General features: G+C 40.7%; 1 protein-coding gene across 9 annotated transcripts in view; it reads left to right on the top strand.

Annotated features, from left to right (window-relative positions):
* Positions 1-24,893, top strand: part of man1a2 (mannosidase, alpha, class 1A, member 2) — a 137,195-nt gene that overhangs the window by 44,622 nt on the left and 67,680 nt on the right. For all 9 annotated transcript variants that reach the window (XM_040148288.1, XM_040148287.1, XM_040148286.1 and 6 more), the window contains one exon: positions 17,126-17,244. In XM_040148288.1, coding sequence (XP_040004222.1) covers positions 17,126-17,244 — 119 coding nt within the window. The remainder of the gene's footprint in view (positions 1-17,125; positions 17,245-24,893) is intronic.

Raw genomic sequence — 24,893 nt, 5'->3', positions numbered from 1 at the left:
CTATCTTACCGTACTGTATTATTTATCTGGGTGTCTAGGAGTTGCCAGTTTGACTTGTGTGTTTCCCTGGGTTTCTGCGTGTGTTTGTCCCCTAGGTTGTTGGATGTGTGTGTATGTGTGTGTGGTTCGAGGATTCATGCTTATGAGGCTTTTGTGTCAAATTGGTGTGTTCCGTCTGGCAAACTGGCCAGAGGCGCCTGTGTTATTTTATGAGCCGCTGCTAAATGGTAGATGGATGATGTTTGTGTGTGCTTCCCTTTGTCGGTGTTCTCGCGTGTCTGACTGTTCATCTGCGGCGTGTCTTTGTGTTCTTCTCAACGTCTCGGTGTGTGCTGACCATTTTTATTGTTGTTATTTTCTCCTGTCTCCTTGTAAATGGCTGAGTCGAGTCTGGGTATCTGCAGGTTATTAGTCACAGGGTGGCCAGCAAGACAAAAGTGAGATACATGGCAAAGAATCAAGCCTAAAACTCTTAACAAAACCCACTTCCATTATTGATGAGGTGTATTGTGTCCCCCTACAGAATTTGGCAGTATTGATTTTGTGTGTGTGTGTGTGTGTGTGTGTGTGTGTGTGTGTGTGTGTGTGTGTGTGTGTGTGTGTGTGTGTGTGTGTGTGTGTGTGTGTGTGTGTGTGTGTGTGTGTGTGTGTGTGTGTGTGTGTGTGTGTGTGTGTGTGCGTGTGTGTGCGCGTGTGTGTGTGTGTGTGTGCATGAAAGAGACAGGATACAGACAAGAAAAAGCAATACATTGGAGATGCAGCAGACTCCTGTTGCTGTGTTGCTGTCACTATCAGGAGCATTGACAGATGGTACCATAAGGACACACACACACGCACAAAGTGGGTGATTGGATGGAAACAGGGATTGCTGATCGGCTGCGAATTGTGGCTTTAAATCACTTTGATGTTTTGTCACTTAAAGTGAACCCTACTGCTATACGCTTTGATAGTACAGCCAATCGGAGACAAGCGTTACACTCATTTTAACTCGAGATGAGCAACTGACGTCAGGAACAGAAGGGAAATGTGGAAATATTCCCCTTTGCTGACCAAGTCGGCACGGTATTGTGCTGCGTCAGGCTAGAACTTAGCAGTCTTGGTGCCTGACACAAGCATTACAATAGTTTGCATACAGTTTGCCTCTTTTAAACATGCCTTCCGTGCAGTGTTAAAGAGACAAAGGGTAACGCTGTGTGTGCTAACTCCACACCTCACAGCTCAGTTTTAATCTGTCCAGTGATAAGAGGAGAGGCCAGAATGGTAACAAGAGGACTGGGGCTCTCATTGTGGCACCAGGGCTCAGATAACCTTGAGTTCACTGCCTGCCCCTGTTTTTTCTCTTTTCTTTTTTCTTCTGCTCTGTGGAGAATGAGTAGGGCTGATTCTGAGTACAGATACAAACACAGCCTTTGTCTCGGGGGTAAGCGGTTCAAGCAAGGATAGCGCATGGCCTTGTAAAGGAAACACAGTTCAAGCTGGGTTACGAAAAGCACAGTTCAAGCAGTGTCAGACACAGCCAGCAAGCTACCTTAAACTCGCACACACACACACACACACACACACACACACACACACACACACACACACACACACAGAGGCTGAGACTCCACGCAGATCCAGCAAAGATTAAGACTCATTTTAAAATGTTGTGAGGATGATATTTTCAGAGAAAGGAACAAAACGTCATTTCATAAAGCCAAAAACGGTTCTTGTCCATTTTTTTTTCTTACACTGTCAGTTCTAGAATAAGGCTGCATCCACTGCATTGATTTCCCAACACATTATATTCATTACTATAATTATTTACAAATGCCCTAAACAGTTAGTCTCTATGTTGATACTCTGCCTGCCCCCATCACCACCACCACACACACACACACACACACACACACACACACACACACACAGGGTAGTGATACCCATGGGTAGTTGTATGAGAAGCATCAGACACCATTTAATTTAGGCTGAAAGCATTTGACCCTTGTTGAGGTTGTGGGTCAGGCAACGCGACGGCCGGGCGTCACTGGCAGCTGAAGTGGCCTTGTTTATTCTTGATGGACAGCCCGGGCTCTGGTCTTTAAACAAACTCTCCAGTGTTTGCTGGAAAATGCTCTCGGGGGACACAGGTCACTTTTACATTGATCAGGACTTCAGCGGGAGGGTCCACACCACTGTCATCCTGTCCTTCTGCGATCAGAGAGGTTCCTCCAGTTTTTTCAGTTGGACTAGTCCAGGGAAAATGTTAAAAGAAGTATAAATAATAGGCAAGATTTGATGCTGGATATATTACAAAGTTGAATGAGACATGATCCTCTCTACCTGACCAACACAGATTAATTAATAAACAGAAAATTAAATTAAAACAATTTTAATTTTCAATAAATTGTTTACTTTATCAAGCAAAAACCTTCAATTATTCTGCCGTGTCAAATGTGATGATTTGGTGATTTTCTTAAATATTTTTCAGCATAAAGTAGAGGATCAGGAGTGTTGTTAGTTTCCCGGAGTTGCTTCTTTTGTTGGATTTTATTGTGACTTTGAGCGACCTCACTGGAGTCACTTCCTGGGCTTTAATCTTGTCTGCTAGCACAAAAGGGAACCCACTGGTGAGTCTGAGGCCTGCACCGTATGCTCTACCCAGTGACTGTTAATGTTTTATTGATTTCACTGAGAGCTCTCTGTCTGATGATTTTTAATCTTTACTTGCAAGTGGAGAGTCTCTCACTTCTCAAACATATGGCTTTCTCCAACAGGCAGTTTGACATGCTCACAGCAAATAATATCTCAGACTGCGTCAGGCATGTAGTTGCTTGAGGCCTGTTGGGTAGGATGCGATGGAGATGATGCAAAGCTGGAGTGAAGTTTGGACACCTGGCCCTTCTCTCAGTCCAGTACTGGAGAGAGCTTACTCATTATTCGTGGCCCTTCACTCTGCGTCCATTATAGGATTACATCGTGTGGCCCATAAAGATGATCTGTCACCGTATAATTAGTATGAGTTACGAGTAACATAGAAGTGTCATTGTAAGGTGAACACCTTACAACAGCATGTGGGGCAAGTGGAGTGGCGTGGCTCCAGGAGGCAGAGCCGGTTGTCTAGTACTCGGTAGGTTCCTGATTCGATCCCCGGCTCCTTCAGAGGGAATGCCGTTGAGCAAGACAGTAAACCTGATGGTGCGTCACCAGTGTGTGAATATGTGTGTGTGTGAATGGGTGAATGAAGACATACATTGTAAAATGCTTTGAGTGGTCAATAGACTAAAAAGGCGCTATATAAGTGCAGTCCATTTACCATTTACGTTTTGTTGATGTGTCAGCTTTTCAGGAAATCTCTTATTAAATGTACCCCCCCCCCCCCTTTTTTTTTTTTAAATGTTTTTTTTTTTTTAAACCTTATTCTTGGGATTCTTTAAATCACATAAACACATGGGAGTCACCATGTTGGACCAGAGCAGAAATACTCTTTTATCACTTTGTTATTGCAATGAGCCATTCTTTGTTGGGCAAAAATGTACTCTTGCTGATCATCTTGATCAAAACTTGTTCCTCTGGGAATAAAGGGTGTCAGCTAAGTATAGATTCCGTTTGAGATAATCCCATAAAACCACAATATCAGATCAAATACTGCTTTGATTTCCAGCTTTTCTAATCAGTAGACACTGAGGAGTTTAATCTTCTGTAAAGCTATTGGATATTAATTCCCTCTCGCAATATCTCTGCAGGGGTCATGTGGATGCCGTGATAACTATGAATCCAGAAGTCCGCTCTTGCTCTCAGCAATAGAGCTTCAGTGTTTTTTTTCTTCTTCCAGCATCTAGGCCAAGTCTTCGCATTATTGGCTCCCAGGGCGAAACAGTGCATTGCATCCTGAAAAAAGAGTTGCACAGTGGCACCATGGCGATGCCCCCAAGGGTGAAGACCAATGACTCAGGCACAGCAGAGGGGAAAAAACAGAAATGGCATAATTATATATAGTCAGGCAATCCAGAATTCAGGGTCCAAATCTAGTGCCATAAACTTAGACTTTTCATATGGTCTTTAGCTAAGGTGTAGACTGTCCAGTTGTATAGACTGGTAGGAATAATGGCCAAATACATTATTCTATTGGAAAGATTGCAAAGTTAATAAAATTTTGTGTTCTGTCCACTGGATGGTAGCCAAATTTAATTTAATTTTGATTTATTTAGCACAGAATGTGTATTGTCAGGCTCTTCTCTGCCGCTCAGCTTGACGACATCCCAACAGGATGTGAGGGACATAAAAATTCCATGACTGTCCTCTTGTCCATTCATGTCTCTACAATTTCTGTGGCCTTAGTTGGTTAGAGGTGTTTTTTCTTTGTGTGCGTGGTCTGTTCATAACCCCCTTCGGAAGTGTTGCAAAGTAGCTTTTAAAGTATTAATCCTTCAGAACAGGTTATTCACTGCTCTGAAGGACAGCGAATATACAAGGTGCAAAAGTCTGGGTGAGATGGAGTGGAATGGAAAGTCCATTTCTCTTACTTAATGCAGTTATAGTGTTGGAGAAAAGGAGAGAGTGAGAAAAAAGAGAGAAAGAAAAAGTGAGAGAGGAAAATCAGAGTGCAGAGATGTTGCAAATCTGCAAATCATCAGTCCAGTGAAATTCTTTAAAACTAAGATGTACCAATTGTCCCCAAGCTCAAGTTTCTTAGCTTTTATTGAAATAAACTGCTCACTTCATGCAGTGTCAGGATGGATTGATTGCAAGGCAAATTATTGAACAGCCTGCAGACAGAACTCTCAAAGTACTTCCTCATTGATTATCTTGAACTTTATGAATGCAGCATGCTGTCAGTTGGATGCTTTTATCCAAAGCACCTTGCTGTTCCATTAATGTATACATTTTTTATCAGGGTTTATTCCAGTAAGGACTCAGCTCCTAACATTTTTGCTTAAAAGGTGAGTTGAGTAAAATGGAAAAAAAAAAAAAAAACAACATTGTACAACCCAGTGGTGCAATCCATATTCAAGACATTTGTTTTCATAGTCATCGATCTACTGTGGCTATGTTGCCTGACTGAACCAGGAATCGTTTCGCTGTTGGTAGAAGTTATTGATTATTCGGATGCACACTGAAATGATGATAGCTGGTATTTGTATCTGTTATGAGTGGAATAGTGCCTGCAGTAGTTTTTGTGTACTGGTTAATTTATTTTCTTAAATTTTTGCAACAGGAAACAACATGTACAGGTCTACCATCTATCAAAATCTACCATCTGATCTATCTAGGTTAAAAAGATTCCTTCTCCCACAACCTTCAGGGATGTTTCGGTTGATGAACCTTAACTCCACTACAGGAACATTCGCTCAACGCTTTCATATTCATAAGCTCATAGCCACAGCTCCCCCCGTCAGCCCTGTGATAAAAATCTCCCATTACCCAAAAATGCGTTTTCACAACAAATGGCAAAACCGTGTTGCGCTGGTTGATATCTACTTAATGAATGCAATGATTTCCCTCGTTGGATGAGAGACAAAGCGACATGCTGCTAAACTGAACACAATGACACGCTTGAAAGGGCCACACATCGAGCTTTTTGCCCTTTTCGTTTTTCAGCCTAACGTGTAGACTCAGACTCAAATGTCTTGATGACTGTAGCAGTAAGGAGGGTGGGGTGGGGCGAGGGGTTTACTGATGATCACTTTATAATGATTGCCTGAGGGCCCAAAGCTGCTTTCTATGTGAGAGGAGGAGGAGGAAGAGGAGGAGGGGGGGTTGGGAGCAGAGATCAGGGTTTGGGGATTGGGGAGAAACACAGTGATAATGGTAGAAAATTTGATTGTTGAAATTTGTGGTGAGTTTTGCGATAGGAATCCTTGATTTCAGGCAAAAGTAAAGAAAAGCAGGCAGCTCATTTTTGACAGTCATTGTATTTATCACATTTATTGTATGTTTTTCTGTACATGGGATGAGGGATCCCTCTTCTGTTGCAATTCCTGGTAAAGTTTTTGGTTGTTTGTTTTGTTTTGTTTTTCCTTATCCAAATTAAGGATGGATATTTTGAAGCCCTCTGAGGCAAATGGTTTGTAATTTTGTGCTATATGAATAAAATTGACTGTACTTGATTTGGTCGATTTTATCAGCTTTATCTAGCTAGTTAACTGTTAACTCTGTGAGTTGGTTGGAAATCCCAGCTCCATTTGACTTTTTAAATATCTCCAGACGACCAAAAGGGTCTTAAAGATGCGTTTTACGGTTACATATATAATATTATGATGACTTAGACATGGGAGTAAAGGAGCAGCATTGTTCTTCCATTACAGGGTACGGCCAGTTGGCTTTAGTATAACAGTACGGAGAAGTACTATGGAGGAGTCAGGTCATTGTAATTCATGGCAGAGAAAACTGCCTTGTCAGTATCCAGTACACCACACTGATCAAAACTCGCGAACCAGGATTCATCAGGTATTATTGTCACAATGCAAATTTGAACACAGAGAATCGTTAAATGGGGCGTGCCGTTCATCAGAAACTAAATGTCAGTCTTAGACAATTATGCCATTCTTACGCTATTTTTCATGGTATAGGAACCCTCCAAGTCCAGCTCCGGCCTAATCTGCTCCTGTTAGCAGTAACTGGTATATCTCCATTTAGATGAGTGAGCCTACTACATTATTTATATCTTTGCAGACTTTGGTTTTGCACATTTGCAGTGCAAAATGAGACTGAGGAGAGAATTGAATTCTGCTCCCGACAATATGTCAAATTTCCTTCAGAACTCTTTGACTTGGCCCTCCCTTACCCTTACTCCCCCCTTTTCTTTTCAGATTAAACTTTCAGCAGGGCTGCCGGTGCCAAATTGGACAGCAGGAAACAGGAGGATTTGCCTGCTGCTGAGTCCAGCAGGAATGCGCATAAGCCCTTCACACAGAGTAAAAAAAGGGGGAATTTTCATGAAAAACATTACCTTGTAAGTTTGTACATGCAGGCTTTAGTTTTTTTAGTTCTTTTTCTTTATGTGTTGCCCACAATCTTTGTGACCAAATGATGATATGGGCTGGAGTCTACAAGGTAGTACCGCTGAATAATTGGATGAGTCATTTTGGAACCGTTGCCCACGGTGCAGCTGTACATAACTCTGAAGCTGTTAGGGTTCCTATTAATATTGAGAGCTTTGGTGGCATTGGAAAGTTGTGAAAAAGGAGTTCCATTGTTCTCCTGGTCGGTCCTCCTACCTGCCTCATGCTTATATTTCCACTCTGAAAATTCAATAACAGGGCCGAGTGACCTATTATATACTGTTGTGTTACTGTTTCCATATGTGTTACATACATACTGTGGATATACATTCAGTCTTACGACAGTACGTTCCGGGAGTTTGAGTTACTTATACAATATTTTTGTAATTTTAACTGCAATATTGCTGCGACATTGTCGTCTGTCAGTAGGTGGCAGCATCTGGTTGGTGTGGACTGTTTGCTTCTCAAAAATAATTTAGTGAGTTTTATTCTGACTGTACTACAAAAACCCATGAAGTAAGAATGGGGCCATATGGTTAAATTATTTTTATAGTTACATTTTTCTGATATTTATATATATTTTCATGTGGCAAATGTATGCAGGTGGGTTCAGTTACAGTTTGCAAATGAAATTTGTTGTAAATAAACTCATTGTTGTTTAAAAAAAAAAAAAATCATTGTGGTTCAAGGTCCACTGTGGTTAAATTGAATAAGGGAGGATATTGTGACACAAACCAGAGTGCGTAGGGGATAAGATTGAGAAGGAAAATTAACACCAGCAACCAAAGTGGCGAAACATCAAACACCTGAGAGAGAAGTAAGAGGTGAATTTGGGCCCAAACATAGAAAGAGAATGAGAGAAAGGAAACAACCCATGGTGATGTGAGGAAAGTGGAAGTTAGGACAAAAAACACCAGTCTACCGTTTCAATGGTAGGTTGCAACAGTGATCCATTTTGCAGCTTGGTTGTTTTTTTTTTTTTCTTTTTACCATTTTTGATGTGTATTTGCCTCTGACCAACTGATGTAATTAGATTTCTGAATATCCCAGGCAGAGGGCCTGCATGTTAATGTTGGCCTGTATGTGATGTTGGTTTTTGAGGGATTTGCTGACCTTTCTCTGGCTAAGCTGGTGAGTGCATGAACCCCCCCATCCATCTTGAGCAACTTTCACTGTTCTCTCAAATGACTTTGCTCAAGTTATGCTTTCTATTAATCTGTCAGCTACATAGACCTACTTTTAACATCTTGCACTAGATATTTTAATCTAAACAGACCCTGTAGATGTAAGCGAATGCAAATTGGACATTTCAAAGACTAGTTTGCCCTAACACATTTTGCAAAATGAAACAAGAAGGCAATTACTCCCCTAGTTACCAGCTCAAAGAGGAGATGGAAGATTCAGATGTATTTTTTTGGTTTTCTTCTCTCATGAAGAGGTAAAGAGATGGAGTGCATGATGGAAAATATTCTTTGCAGAATTTTACTGTCCCCGTGTCCTTGTAGGAGATTGTTGCCTTGTATGATTTCAAGTTGATGGCAGTGCTATGGTAACTGTAATGGAAGTAAAGTTTATCGGGAATCAAAGCCAATGTCAGTGTTACCCTGAGAGTGCAGTTGTTCTCACCAGGAAAATTGCGTAAAAGCTGTACTCATTTACTCTCATGCTGTTGAGAACTGTCTTATCTGAGCAGCTGTTCTGCGGAAAATAAACCAGGCCAAATCACAGAAGATGATAGTGCCAGCATGTTTATTACAGCTATGTATTCAAAGTAGACTCTACAGTGAATAACTAAACAACTATAGATGCACAGTCTGCAGCCCTCTAGAAATATTATGTGAGTATTATATAGATTTACCCTCAGTGTATACCACCTGTGGATTTTTTGCAGTGTGATTCAGTCTAATCCCAGCTTGGCCTGGCATTTAGTTGGACATAATGTATGCAGTATAGCAAATGCCTATCAACTGCGGCACTGAGATTCGGAGCTTGGTTGAGGCAATCCTTTGATGCTTCAACTCTCCATTTTACACACACACACACACACACACACACACACACACACACACACACACACACACACACATATATATACATATATATATATATATATATACATATATATATATATGTATATATATATCTATATATATATATATATATATATATATATATATATATATATATATATATATACATATATATACACACACATACATATATATATATATATATATACATATATATACAGTGGCGTCCAAAGTGAACGGGAAAGTGGTCTTAGACTTTTGGACCCCACTGTAGTTTTAACAGTAGCTTCAAGTGTCGGTTTTCTTCAAAGTTACTTATTTCATTTTCTGTGTGCAGATAAAGGGAATGCTATCAAATGACGTGACAGTAAAACTAGCGCGGACTGAGACCCTCCGGCACCAGGCCTGGGGACAGGCAGTGAAGCTGGGGTTTAGTCAGGGAGTTAATGCTGAGCGGAGAGGCCCAGTCTGACCAGTAACCCTCTGAGGCAGAAAACAAAACACAGCAGATGGTTCAGTCTGGTGCCAAATAAGTTGGTAACCAGTTGTCCACTACCAGCCAGGGTGGTCTGAATTGGCACGGAGAGTTGGCTTAGCTTTATTTATTGCCGCTGGGCTCATTACAAAACAGGTTGAAATGCCTCAGTGGACCTGGAGCAACAGAGGAAGAGATGGGGTTGATGCCTGCAATACAATTTTTATAAAACTGGGTAGCAGGCTGTGACAGTGATTGTAAATACTCTCTAGTCTGACAAGGGCTAACATGGTGGAACAAAGGCTAAAAGGATGTAGCTGAATACAAAACAACAACATGGCATTCTTCACTTTTTAGATAAAAGTTGTTTCTGTGAATAGTAATAACTCATTATTTCTTTTTTACAGATACCTCAGAAAGTGAGGTAATGTAGAAATGTTAGCATTTGTCCAGCAGACTTCATTGTTTACAATAATCTGTATCGACTGCGTTGGCAGAGAAGCCTGACAGCTGAGCTGATATTGGCACAGGGAATGTTAATCCCCAGCATCCAGTATATATTTTACAACTACTTTCTGATAACTAGATTTGAGGTCGAATAGTTCCCGGTGAATATCGAATAGTATTTTTGCTTGAAATGCCCATCCCTATTGTGTAGAAGGCATCAGAAGGAGCACAATGCGAAACGGACTGAAATGAGAGACGAAATGGGGATGGAGGAAAAGGGTAAAGGCAAAATCAGAGAAGCCGCTAGAGAGTAAATACAAGAGATGGAGTCCTAGAAATGCAACAGCTCTAGAGCGTGGTTCAAATTAGTGTTTTTGTCAAGTAAAAACTTCACTTCCAGTCAGGCTTCTGAATCTGATCCTGCAGAGAAACACACCGTCAACCTTCCTTTCTGACCCGTCACAGGCACACACACACACACACACACACACACACACACACACACACACACACACACACACACACACACACACACACACACACACACACACACACCTCCGAGCTCTCCATCATCTCCCACTCTCCCAGAGCTGACAGTTTACAAGACAGAGGGAATGGAGCCTGAATAATGTCATCACGTTTTCCCGTCTCGTGTGAATTCATTTCGGAGAGCCCTGAAACCTGTCGTCTAATGAAATTGGCACGGGGAGCGAGAGAGGCAGCGTGAGTGTTTGAGAGAGAGAGAGATAATGGAAGCGGAGAGAGAGCGAGAGAGGGAGGTGTGAGATTGTGATAGATGGAGAGAGGAAGTTGGAGAGTTTGAGAGAGAGTTTAGTTAAGGTAGAAAGAAGGTCAGTCGTGTGAATTAAATCAAAGGAAACAGATCGTAAATGTAAGAGAGGAAAAGAGTTAGATTGAGAGAGAGTGAGAGAATTTTCAGCTGAGGGTGTCTATGTATGTGCATGAGGCTGTGGCGATAATTCCCCAAATAAATAAAACCTCATCCTGTCCAATTTGTCTCAGATAAGCAGTGGCTGGCAACCCTAAACTCACCTCCTGAAGTGCCAATTCAGCTTGCAGTCGGCCTTGTGTGAAACGATGTACAGCACTCAAATGTTGGGAGGATGATGGAACTGACAGCGACAGTGTGTGTTGACAAGAATGACAGTGAAACAATACAAGTTCAGATGAGAGGACAGACTGCAAGTAAAGGCAGACTCGAGACAAATTAACAAGGAAAAAAGGAGATTTAGCAAGAAGAGAATGCTCAAGGAAAATTGGCGACAGAAGGTTAAAGGAGTATCCTTGCATCAGGGTTTGAATGGAGCGATCAAGGAAAGATTAGGAAAAACACAGCCAGACACTGATAAATGGGAACAAACAGATGGTTAGTAAAAAGAAGGAGGGGCAGATGAAAAGATGGAGGGTGTGATGGAGCAGAAAGGAGATGGAGAGGGGAGGCTGTGTAGGTGTGATCACAAGGTTATAACCAAAGTGAGCTGAACACTTAACAGACAGAGAAACACAAGTAAACTGCAAATTTAAACTCTGTGTTGAAATTTCTGCAGAAATTTCAACACAATGTTGGGAGGGTGATTCATTTATTAAATTACAACCAAAGTCAGTGGAGAAATTGTTAGAGATACATTGGCAAGAAAAATTCAGAATTACCTGCAATTTATGTATAAATTTGTATCAAAATATGGTCAGATCTTCATCCAAGTTACAATTATGAACAAACACAAACTATTTTAACTAATAACACACAAACCATTGTATTGTTCATGTATATATTGATTGTTATATATTGATGATAGGTTATATATTGATTATAGGTTGGAAAAAGTATGTGAAACCCTCAGCTAATGACATCAGCAAAAGCTAATCGGAAATCAGGAGTTAGCAAACCTGGAGTCCAGTCAGTGAAACCAGACTGGAGGTGTGGGTTAGAGACACCCTGACTTATAAACAACCCTCAAACATTTTGAGTTTGTTATTCGAAAGAAGCATCTGATGATGTGAACCAGGCCTCGTAAGAAGGAGATGAAGAAGACTTACAATCAAGAATTGTTGATTTGCACCAAGTTTAAAAAGGGTTATGAAGTAATCTCAAAGAGTTTAGAAAGTCATTAGTCCACATTTTGACAAATGTCTTACTGTGGCTACTCTCCCTAGAAGTGGGCGCACAGCTAAGATGACTCCAGAGGCACAACACAGGCGCTCAGTGAAATAAAAAAGAAGCCCAGAGTAACAGCTCAAGGCCTAAAGGAATCATTTGAGTTGGTTAACATCTCTGGTACAGAATGACTTCAAATAAAGAAAATCCACCTTTTCGAGCGGCCCAGTCAGAGCCCAGACCCAAACCCAATAGAGATGCTCACACCAGACATCCTAAGAATATGGCAGTTACAGTTCTGTAAGGAAGAATGATCCAACATTCCTCTTGAACGTTGTGCAGGTCTGATCCACGGCTACAGGAAGAACTCGTTTGAGGTTATTGCCGCCAACGGAGATTCAACCAGTTATTACATCCAAGGGTTCATTTACTTTTTCCACCAGCAATGTGAATGTTTAATGAGTGTAGTCAGTGAAGACAAGAAAGATTATAGTTGTTTCTGTGTTATCAATTTAAGCACATTGTGTTTGTCTATACTTGTGACTTTAGATGAAGGTTGGATCGCATTTTCTCACCAAATTAATACAGAAAACCAGGTCATTCCAAAGGGTTCGCATACTTTTTCTTGCCCCCGTAGGTAGAAGTAATATTCATGGTAGTTGAACCACAACCATAAATTGGTTAGGAAAATTTGTGTTAAATTAAGGACATTGCGTAACTTTTTAATATTTTTTGTTAAATCTCAATACTGTTAAACATATTACATGTTAAATTCCTATTTCCCTGTAATCTAACTTTAATTCATTAGGGTCCCTGTGAATTGGGCATAAGTATGACCCACCGAGCAGGATCAGGCATGGGAGTATTGCTTAGTTAATCCTATGGAGGAAGTGCATGTTACATCATTTTATAATATATTGCTGAAACAATTAGTTGATTAATCAATTACGTAATTGACAGAAAAAGAGTCAGTATTTTGACTATTGATTTATTGTTAACAGGATTCTATCGAGCAAAAATGCCAGATATGTATTTCCTGGTTCTGTCTTCTCAAATGTAGAGATTTGCTGCCTGTTGTGTGTTTTTATATATTTGAATTGAATGTTTTTTTGAGTTTTGACATTTGACGTCTCCTTGGGTTCTCATAATTTGTGAGAACCCAAGGATTGATAGATTAATTAATAATGAAAATAACTCTTAGTAGCCCTAACATGACTGTAGTTTATTGAACTAATAATCAATCAATCATCGGGTTAAATTCCGTTATAGCACACAAATAGAAGTAATGCAAATTGTAGTTATCTGTAGCGTTGGCTGACATAATACTGACCATAAAGACTATTTAATCCGATTTTTTTTTTTATAAGTACTTAACACATCTCTGCTCTGAAAATTCTGTAAACACAAATTAACATACCACTGATTTAAAATATCTAACATTAGCCCAAACATAATGGACTGTGTGACGTAATAAATGGACGTTTGAACGCAAAACTAAATTTTATTGTAATTTCAAATGAACGACTGTACATTGCAGATAGAACAAGTGGTACTTTTGTCATTATGTTTATATCAGCACAAAAGAAGGAAATGCTATTCTGAGGCCGCACGATACGATTTCATGCCCTTTTCACATTGATAGTTTGCCGGTATCTGTATCATACAGCTGATCTTAAAAACAGTGTCTGATGGACATTTTAAGCTATTGCGTCGCCTGTTTGATTGTTAAGTTTGTGTTGTAAGATGTCCAAACAAAAGGATGTTTTGACGGTAATACTCAACCAACCTGTCAATATAAGTCGCTTATAGTGTCTGTGTTTTATACTGACGCTGCCCGCTGGCAGGAATGCACTAATAGAGTTAGGAGGAGTGATGAGAGGGATTTCTGAAACAATTAGGACTATGCCTCTTGGGGTTCTTGAGGGAAAAACGGGGCTATATTATGCAATGTTAATATCGCATTTTGATTTTATTCATATCAGTGATGGTGACTGCTCGCTGTGGTGTTGAGGACGTAGAGGAAACGGTGCAGTCGGGAGCTGTTAGAGGAAACCTTGACATCAAAGGAATATTCTCTGACCCAGGAACTCCGACAGACCTCCGTCTTTGCCTCACATCGCTATGACTGCCTAAAGCGTATCTGTAGGTGATGAAAGCGACAGAAGGGAGGGAGATAGGGGTCGTGTGGTGCAGCAGAGGGGATCTGCTCCACCAAAAGTCGGGCCAATCTGTCAAGATCCGGCAGGCAGCCAGGGCATCTTGCTATCAGCCGTGCCTGCCTCACTGCAGTGTATTTTCAGAGTGATTTAGCGGTTCCTGTCTGTAATGATAATAACGCTACAGCCCCTGCGTGAAGCCAGACGCTCTCCCTTTGAATGGAGTCATAGATAAGAAGGGATGGCGGGGAGGCTCAGGGATTCCAGCAACACATGCTGTAGCCGATATGAAATGAGGAAGGATTTAAAGGTTATTGACAGTGACTTTTACCACCGAAATATGTTGTTAACGTATCTGCATCAAACTGAACCGAATACAGCGAGCAGTAATAGAGAGAGGGGGATCAAGATGATCTGACAAGATCTTGGAACACCTTGCTGCGGTGTTATATATATACTGTATTAATGATTGATAATTTCCTCGAATCTGCTGTGACTCCTTAATACCTGAAGAAAAATTAAGATATGTTGTGTTGTTTTATGTAAGTGCCAGTCTGTTGACAAAAATGTATTCCAGCAACATTATGACTGTGTAATTAATCTTGTGCCAAAGCTGCTTTGTCTGCATCTATGAACTGATGCTTGAGATATGCTTTAAAGTGTTTTTAGCATTAGCAAATTTTCAGCTGTAGTCAGAGTAGAAATAGGAAAATGTATTCAATTAAAAATAAATATCCTTATAATAACAATATTAACGTGGGGTCTACTGGGAAAAGAAGTAACTTTAATTAAACAACCTTATCTTTCATTGAATAAAACAGCACGAAGATCTGTCAAAACATCTGCAGAACTGAGATGAGTATCTCATTAGTATAACTCTAAATTACCCAGAAAAACTATGGGACGACATAGCATTATCTGCAGTAGTAGATCAAACTCTAATGTGGAAACAGAAAAAAAAACTTGTAGATGTCCTTCACTAGGGAGAGAAAGGACAATAATGATGAATATCACAAAGAAAAGACATTTAATGAATCTTTAAAAGCAACTTTAACTTAAAAGCAACAAGGCGAAATGATTCCTATTCACTGTATTTACTTCTCCAGCTATTGGGCATCCAGACAACTAAAGGAAAGTTCAAAACAAAATGGATTTAAAACGCTGCCCAGGCTAAAGGACAAGGACTGACCGACCTGTTAATTACATTTGTGTTCCCCATTTGTAAATTCCGGTCGAATCCCCTAATCCAAGGGGATGCGTTTGTAACGATACCTTCCAAAGTCTGTAGCATTTAAATAAGCACAAAGTTGATGGCTGTGCATTATTAAGGGATAGCAGTCCCAAAGCTGGAGTTAAAGAGTTGCTGACCTCAGCTGTAGTAGTATTACAATGATGAACAGTATTAACAGTGAAATGACAACAGTGAGTAGAACCAACAATACTTGATGAATTGCAACTTACTGAAAGGGGCAGTAAGTAACATTTTATTTCCGTGGTGCACAAAATAACCATAATATACTGTATTTACAGGGGTTCAGGGGGTGGTTGATCAATGATATTGAGACAACACCTAATGTGCTGCACCATCTGAGATTTCTGGCTTTTCAAAACTGGCTTGTACTCTGGTGTCCTCTCTCTCTCCTGTTGTCAGCAAACTGTGTTATACGATATGTGACCTGAATCACAACACATTTTGGCTGTAATGTCCCGATCTTCAAACCATGACTCTCAAATGAACGAGGTAAATTATCATTTTTATGATGATATGACACCTTTGCTATTTTACTCTGCACTAATTAGCTTAATGTCCCATCTCTGATGGAAGATTTTAATCTTACTGTGTCGGGTGCAGACTACTGTAATTAAGGGAATGTACATCTGTTGAAGCACAACAATGTTGGAATTCCTACTTGTCGTAGAAGCAGGTTGATGGAGGTCACATATCATAAAATGGCTGTCCAAATATTGATTTTAAACTTGATCCATAAGACATTACTGAACATGGCCATTTCTACTGTACTTTGCAGTCGTATAAACTAAATTATACTTATAGTGTCTCCTTTTTGTCCTGCCCCTTGTTTGCCAACTTCCCGTCTACAAGCTGTTGTACACCCACCATATTTTTATTTTTATTTTACTTTTTACTTTACTCAATGAGAAGTGCTCCTAGATGAGTTTTGTGTCAGCACAAAACTCAGACGCGTCTCTTCATTCACCAGCTCTCTGGTGATACGGAGACCGATAGCTTGGGGATCAGAGGGAGGATTGGACTGATTTTTTTTTTCTTAATGAGTCATCCCAACACAAAAAGAGGGAGAAACAGTTTACAAATGTTGTATATGAGAGAGACTGGAAGAATCAGAAATAGGAAGAGAAAGTTTGTAAGATGGAAAAGGGACATAAATGTTAGTGCAGAAAGGAGTAATATTTGAACAGGCTTATTCATTGTATCATTGTTCATCCAGTCACCTCATGTCACAGCGCATTCTGATTGGGTGATAACACAGCACAGATTTCATTGCTTGAAAGAAATGGATCCACCCCAAGATGTTCGGACTCATCTAACTCGTCTTAGCGTTGGTTTGAACCTCACTGTCACTCAGTGATTGTCTCCTCTCAACAACAGTGTACTGTGTATAATTTACAGCTTTTTCTGTGTGGATTTGCATTTTCTCCCTGTGTTCTGATGGATGTGCAGCCAAAGTTTTAATTGTATATATTAAAATTGGGCTGAGTAATTTCTTATTTTTCTCTGCAACAAATGTGTTAGTTTCACTTTCACAAATTAGGCCCAAAAACGCTGTTTTGTGATGAGTTTTCCACTCAAACTTCCCAGAGGTGCAGGGTTTTTTTTTTTAGCAAATTGGCTAGTGCGTGAATGGACAAATTAATCTATTTGTTTTACCTTGTGTCTTGTGCAGGTAATTCCCAGCTAGGAGCAACCATCGTGGATGCCTTAGACACTCTGTACATCATGGGTCTGCACGAGGAGTTCAAGGATGGCCAGGAGTGGATCGAACAGAATCTGGACTTCAGTGTGGTGTGTACACACAGTACCTTCCTTTTATATATATATATATATACATAAAAGTGTATGAAATGGGAGTTAAACTGTAAAAACGCAATCAGGAAATCTTCAGATTTAAGGATCGGTCCTGTTGATGGTCCACATACTGTTCCGCCTCTGAATAAACTGCACTAGAATTTGGAAGAGGACAGAGACTCACACTTTGATAAATCTTGAGTGGCATTGTTGCTGCTTGGCTGAATGAACCTTGCTTAAAGACTGAGCACGTTGTAGTTGGATGACCTGCTCCTGCCGTGAAAACACTCTTCCTACATTACATTACATTACATTTATTTGACAGATGCTTGCGTTCTAACCATGCAGGAGCAAGAGCTAGACATCAGCCATAGTTGGGAGCTGTATCCCTTTTAAGCGAATGAATAGAAAGCAAGATGGGCGTCGACTCTGCTGTCCTGACTTCAGTTGGGAGTTCATTCCAACACTGCGAAGCCAGTGAAGAGCCTTGACTGAGATGAGCGACCACGGGGTCCGCCGAGCGTGGGGCGGCTAGACGTCCAGAGGCTTTTACAAGAAAGACCTTAGGAATCAAAAATCCTAATTTCTTATCTACTGTGGTCAGTAGCAGAATTCTTAATTTTAGCCAATCACTTTGATAGTCTACCCTCGCTGATTGGGCCTTGGCTGATTGATAAGCTTGGAGTATTCAGGTAGAGCAAAACAATGTACTGTTTACATTCAACTGATGCAGTTTTCTTGACATGGTTTTCAACATGCCACCCAGCAGCATTAGACCATAGATAATATGTAGGTGTTGCTTATGTGGGATTCAGACCTCTGACCCTGGCAGCGTTAGCACCGGATTGTCAGCAATGCGCTGCACTGGATCAGTCAAATCATATCAAAGCCAGTTTGAAATACAAACAGATGCTGCAGCTAATTCACTATTAGTACATAATTCGCTGGCAAATGTTGGATTGGTCAAAACTGTTGTTTTGAATCTGGAATTTTTAAAAAAATCAACCACCTGCATTTTTACCTTGAAATGAAAGTATTTCTGTTTGTGTTCATCTGTTTCTCACACACACACACACACACACACACACACAATCCTTTCTTGGTTCTTGTTTTTTCCCAGTCTGCTTATAAGGTTGCACAATTACTAGTGTGTAAGGTGTTTCGACAGCTGAGCATCATAGAATATAATCATATTGTCAGGATTGTCATGTTTTTCTCACATTTAGAATACGTGCTCTTGTTTGATATAGTCAGGAGGGTTGTATTTTAAGGAATAAGTATTGTACATTAATCGTTGAGCTAATGACATTTCATAACAGTAATAATACCACTTAATTTCTCAGTTTGATTCCATGCTGAGTCCCTGTTTAAATTCAAAACTCATCTTTCTCTCTGTCCATTTCTATCAATTTTCACTCCCCTCGCGCTCCTCTCCCCCTCTTCAGTTAACGGCCTCCTCTCTTTTCTGTCTCTTGTCCATCACATCTGCAGCTCTGCTCATTTATTGCTCTGTTTCCATGCTCCTCTACCATTACCGGCTTCCGTCTCCTCTTTTTCACCTGTCAGTCATCTCCGTCTACCCTCTTTTCTCTTCAGTTATTTTTTATGGTGCTCCCTGCATACTCTCGCAGCCCCCGTCTTCATCCTCCCTTACTTTTTTATTATAGATTTTTAGTCTTAATTGTGGCTCTTTTCCTCAGTTTTCTTTTAAAACATCTTTGTAGTCTCTGCACTTGACCAGTTTATTGTCCTCAATCTGCCCTCTTTCATTACATTTTACAAAGACAATTTTTATCTGTCCATCTATACATCCTCTTCCATGTCTATCTCTTCTCTTTATCCAGCTCGCGCTCTTTTATCATTTTCTTTTTTCCTTCGATAATTTTCAGTCCTCTCCCTCTCCCTCCCTCCAACATTTTTCCTCCTGTTTTTTGTCTTCTGAATGCTAGTTACCAAGTTATATCCTTTTTTGGCCTTTCTGTCTCTCCTGTCATTTATTTTTTCTTTCTATCCTTCAGTTACTTTACCCACATTTTTTCACATGGAACTGAGTTTTTTTTTGTCATTTATCCCTTCACCTGTCATAGCTCTCACTCCCTCTGCTGTTCATACGCTATCCTCACATATTCCTCTCTTCTTTGTTCTCCATTACCTCTTTATCCTTCTCCCCCTTTCTCTCGACATCCCCATTATGGTCAAGCTTTCATCCCTCTGTTTTTCTCCTCTGTTCTGTTCTAAATTTCCCCTGAAATCATTATTCTATCCATGTATGGCTTCGCCTTGCTACCCCCCCCGTCTTTTTTCTTTCCTTACTTTCTGCCCGCACCAATGTATGATGACCAAGCTTGTTATTCCCCCTACTGAGGGGGAATCACAGGGCAGCTAGTAGGTAGGCAGAGGGGATCTAACAGTCTGACACTTGGAAGGCTAATTAACCTCAGGATCACTGTGGTCGAGCAGTGGCAAGAGGGATACAGGGAGGAATTTGGGTTGACGAACGGTAGAGAGAAAGAGGAGAGAGAGGCTCGGATTGAATGGACGATGAGGCAGAGACTGGGTCTGGAGAGATGGAGGGACAGCAAGATAATTGCGGTGGAGGCGGCATTGGGTATAGCGATTGAGAAGAAGGAAAGAAAGAGAGGCAAAGGTAAGAAGATGAATCAGACTGAGGAGGTGGGGTTTAGATGGATGTACCAATGAAGAAATGGAAGAAGAAAGATTAGAAGAGAAGACAAAGTGAGCAACCTATAGAAATAGGCAGTGGAGAAGGCTATAAGGAGGAGGAGTTTTTATGATACAATTTTTTTTAGAATTTTAAATAGTTTGACCTCTTTGCCCGTACGTCCGCAGGTGTTCAACACGGGGCAAATGTCTGTATATGAATGGATAGAGGAGTGTGTCAGTGTTGATAGGACAATGCACAAAGCTTAGTGAAACATTTTTTTTGTAGCATAATGTTGCTGAAGGGTCGCTGAGGTAGCTGTTGGCTAAGCCCCCTATATTTATTAATGTTTTGACAAATTTGCTCTGTGAAAAGTCATGCTGAATTAGCTACTGGCATTTCCCATTTGCCCTGTAATCATGGATGTACACACACAACGCTAAATTACTTTTGATACTGAAGGTGAAGAAAACTTCCAACCGTGATGATTTTCAGGCACGACTCTGCAGTTACGGTACGAGGATTAAGGAGCTTGATTTTTCTTTATTTTTCTTTTTTTTAATGCAAATTGTGTCAATCGGGCGCTAAAGATAACAGGCTGTCTGTGGATCTTTACAAAGTTTAAAAACCTGTCCAAAATGTCTTATATCTCAGACTGTCAGCCTTACGGAAATTATTATAAGTTTGGATTTGCTCAATGGTTCCTCTGAGATGAATGAAAGGAGACAAAGGGCATTAGGGGTTGATAGAATAAGGCAGGCAAACAGGGGCAGGAAAAGAAATCTTGGACGAATCTTTAGATGGGAAGATGACAAAGAGTGACCAGGACCAGAGATTGAGGTAGATTATATGTAATGGGAAATTGGGCGGTTTCATAGTTATCAGACCCAACAAACAGTATTGTAATGCAGATTGTAATGACAGTTAGCACGTTCACCTGACAATGAAAGTATTTGGATTCACTAAATAGAAGTGTTAAGGTTAAAATCTTTGCAAAAACAAACTGGGTAATCTAGCACAGAGTGACAGCCGCAATACCTGCAGGGGCAGCCATTGTAATAAAACTTGCACTGGTAAAAAAAAAAAAAAAAGTGTGAGATTTGTGCCTTATTAAAAAGCTGGAGAATTGTAAAATGTATAACAAATGCAATTACAATGACGGGAATATGACTTGATGGGGAAAAAAAACGTGCTCAAGTTGAGTAATAAGAAGCAGAGGCAGGAGAGAGGAAGAGAGGCCCTTTGGTTACACAAGAGGGGAATGGAGAGAAGCGATTAGAGGGTGGAGAGGCAGGAGAAGAGAGGAGAGAATGAGCCTTGGCGCTCCCGTTAATGGCGAGAGGAGGAGAAGGTGTGTCGCTATGTTTTCATTAAGGGCTCGGTTTCATGCTCTTACACCTGCATGCATTAGGCGAAGGATTCAGGCATCAGCTTCCAGCTACTGTAACATTCATGAAAGGTTAAGCTAGCTTAGGCTCAATCTTGGTAATATGGCCATGGCATTACTCTGGCTTTTGCTCAGGCCCTTTACAAAACACGTAATTCCCCAGCTCATAGGCGGCGATATATTTCGAGCTTGCAGGGGCCTGGCAGCGTAATTGGCAGCAAAAGTCTTATTAAGCTTGGCCCTAGTGAAAAGCAAAGATTTGCTCAACCCAAAGGGTGCAGCCTTACCCAGCCTCTCTACTCGGAGCTCGGAGGCTGGAATAAAGGCATAGTCTTGATTTCCATTCCGGAGATTAAAGACATCACTCTTAGTAAAGTTTAATCACTCTCCTGTGCATGCGTGAATGCAAGTTCCTTAACATCACGTTGATCTTAACTGCCGCTGTGTGTACACGCCATCCCTGTTAGAGCCTGTTTGACCTTTTTATAGTCAGGATTTTTTTTTTTTTTTTTGTCTGACTGGCCAAGAAACACAAGCATCCTCCACACAGTAATGAAACAGGTTGTAAACAAGCCCGTGTGGAGGACAGTTTGAGTAATAATTTTGCTATTCACTTTAGTTTCTCTTCCAAATAAGTTTGACTCTCCTCTCCTTTTTTTCAACCCCATTTCAGCGATGTTGACTCGTTGCTAGAGCCCAGATGTTCTCATAACCAATAGAACACCAATGGAGCCAAGCTTATGTGAATAAGATCCGACTTGCAATAAATCGGAATTACACTCTAAGCCAGTTTGGAGTTAACCCCGAGTGAAATTAAACACACTGACTGAACATGAGCTCGCGAGTTGCGTTGGCAGACATTTCAGCTACAGAAACAAAATAAATAAATAAAAGTGTAATATTCTCATTCTCATGCTGGGAAAGTCTAAACTTGCGTGAATGTGAGTGCAAGGTCGTGACATTTTTTTCCCTTTGTTTAATCTTGCATAAATACAGTGAAGTGCCTGTTCTCCGTTGACAAATATTCCTTAAAAACATAGTTTAATGGTTCTCATGTGGTTTTAACAAATGTAAATGTACTTTTTTTTTTTATTTCGTGTGATCGCTCCACCACCTCACAATTCAGCCACCCACTCGCCAACACCAGCACATCCACCAGCTCCAACATTAATGAATGATTAAATAGCTGTCATGTCAGGTTGAGCCAAGCACTGAGTCATTGTTTGAGTCTCCAGTGTCCTGGTGGGGCCCCCGCACTGCAGCTTGCCTTCATTTGATAAATGTATCGGCATGAGGTCTGCACCCAGTGCCAGTCTCAAAGATCCAGCAAATTAATGGACTCCGTTAACTGATGCATTAATAACCCTGGTTAAAATTGAGGATTTGATCGGAGATGATGCGGCAGAGATGGAGAGATAAATTGATGCTGGCTGTCAAAGAGTACATTCCAGCCCAATTTGATTAACTGGTTTAATTATGCGGGAGTAAAGGTTCCTTATTCAAATTTTTTATCTCAGTTTACGCGGTGACATTGTCAGCACTCGAATGTGACATGAGACACACTGTTTTTTTCACACAGGAAGAAACGCAGAGTTGTCTTTCACAGTCTTTTGAAGAGGCAAAAAAGGTGACTTCATGAGCTACATTATGCACTTTATTTTTAATGAAATTGCTGAGCTTTCCCGGTCCTGCGCCGTGAAAGGTGTGATGCTTGTCTTGTTCAGACCGCCCCCCTCTCCTCTCCTCTCCTTTACCCGTCCCTCGTAGCATTTTGCAGAAGGTGAAAGACATTTGTCACCTGGAATGACAAGTCATTGGAGAATGTAACATTTTCGCCCATTCACGTGGATGACGTGTTTTTGTTTTGTTTCTTGTTTTCCCCCAGTTGTTCCGCTTCAAAACATGCAGGACTATCGTCTGGTTCTTACATGCTCTAGGTTTGAGGTTTGAGCCAAACCGTGTGTTAGACTACAAGTATGCAGACGCATATGCACCACATGCCGTGAGTGGGAGGGAAAAAAAAAAAAAAGAAATGACGTTATTTGTATCCACAGCCTTTTACTTATTCAATAGTCTTTTGTCTTGCAATATGCTTTTCAAGTCCAACTTTCTGCTGTGAAAATACAAGGCAAATGCAGGATGTAGTGTATGAAAGAAAAGGGACTAAAGCCTCTGTATGAGGGCTGAATGCCAAAGGTTTTTTTGTATGTATTGGCCACCAGTGTAACTTCACTTATTCCTTTAAAGAAATTTACTACAAAACACGCAGTATGATGTGTATACGTGAGCAAAGGCGAAAGGAAAAGCATACAAGCACCTGAAAGAACACAGAGAACACACCAAGGTCACTAAGGGGAAGATATTAAAAAGGATGGTCTTACTGCGCTAAGAGCAACCTACTTCACCTCAGCTACTGATATTGATTGTTTTAAATAGTAGGCAATGCATCCGTTAGTCATCTTTGGTATATAAATTGGTCAGGTGCTTGTTGTTCGTTGGTTCATGCCTTTTCTTATCCACATTTTCTGTCCACATTATTACCGATGTCTTTTCTTCATTACACCTTATCCACAAGTAGGAGAAACACATCGTTAAGTCCCCTGCACATGTAGTATTATTTCAGCCATCCCAAACCATACTCCTGTACATGACTTTTTTTTTTAACCTACATACTCACATTTTAATGTCTTTGTTCATCATCTAGGATGTGAAAACATCAGACTTCCAGACAGTCAGGGAGGGTAAAAGTTTTAATCATCGTTCGGTACAGAAATGCTACCGAAACGCAGAGTCTCTCTGCTGCTGGGCTGCCGACAGCGCTGTCAGCCGGAGCCGAGAGTACCGGAGCGGCCGACGGCAACGAGTCAGGCTGCCCTGCATTTTCCCTCAGTCGTCTCTACTTCGATCACAGTTAGCTTCGTCGTTCGTTCATTTTACGATATTGAGTTAACTATCGCAGAAGACTAGAGAAACCAACATTTCAGACACTAGAACCAGATCATTTTGGCATGTATTCTTTAAAAACCACCCCAAAGGATGAATTGATTATCAAAATTGTTGCATATGGCATTTCTGTCAATTGACTGATTGTAAACAGTATACATGTTTCGCTCGCACTCTTTCCAGGGTGTGTTATACATTAAAGGAAATATTCCCATGATCCCTAGAGTGTTGACCTCAGGAAGAGACACTTTTACACTAGTGACAGGATCTAATTAGAATAAACAACAGTGATTATCTATGACGGGAAACTGCACAAAGAGAAATGTCTTATGAGATGCCTTGACAAATATCTGTTTATACCCGGGGAGGGTATGATATTAATAAAGAAAGTAGAGAAGGATGGAAAGTGGATTTAATCCACAGGGGAGAGCGAGTACAGTATGTCTTTAAGAGCGGTTTTATGATAGAAGATCAGAGAATGAAGTGACTCTGCTGTCCCGTTTTGGGGCTTCCTGCCTGAAAGATTAATTAAAACCAATCCTCTCTTCGTCATTGCACAACCTACGTGATACTTCGCCGTCCTATCTGTGTTCACTGCAGGTATTTTTAACTCTGGCCTGTATTATAGCTCTGCTGCTCATCGGGGTTTGTGCT

This window comes from Xiphias gladius, chromosome 16 (genome assembly GCF_016859285.1).
Source record: "Xiphias gladius isolate SHS-SW01 ecotype Sanya breed wild chromosome 16, ASM1685928v1, whole genome shotgun sequence".
Taxonomy (NCBI): Eukaryota; Metazoa; Chordata; class Actinopteri; order Istiophoriformes; family Xiphiidae; genus Xiphias; species Xiphias gladius.
Note: the sequence above shows the minus strand (reverse complement) of the source record. Positions and strands in the feature narration are given on the sequence as shown.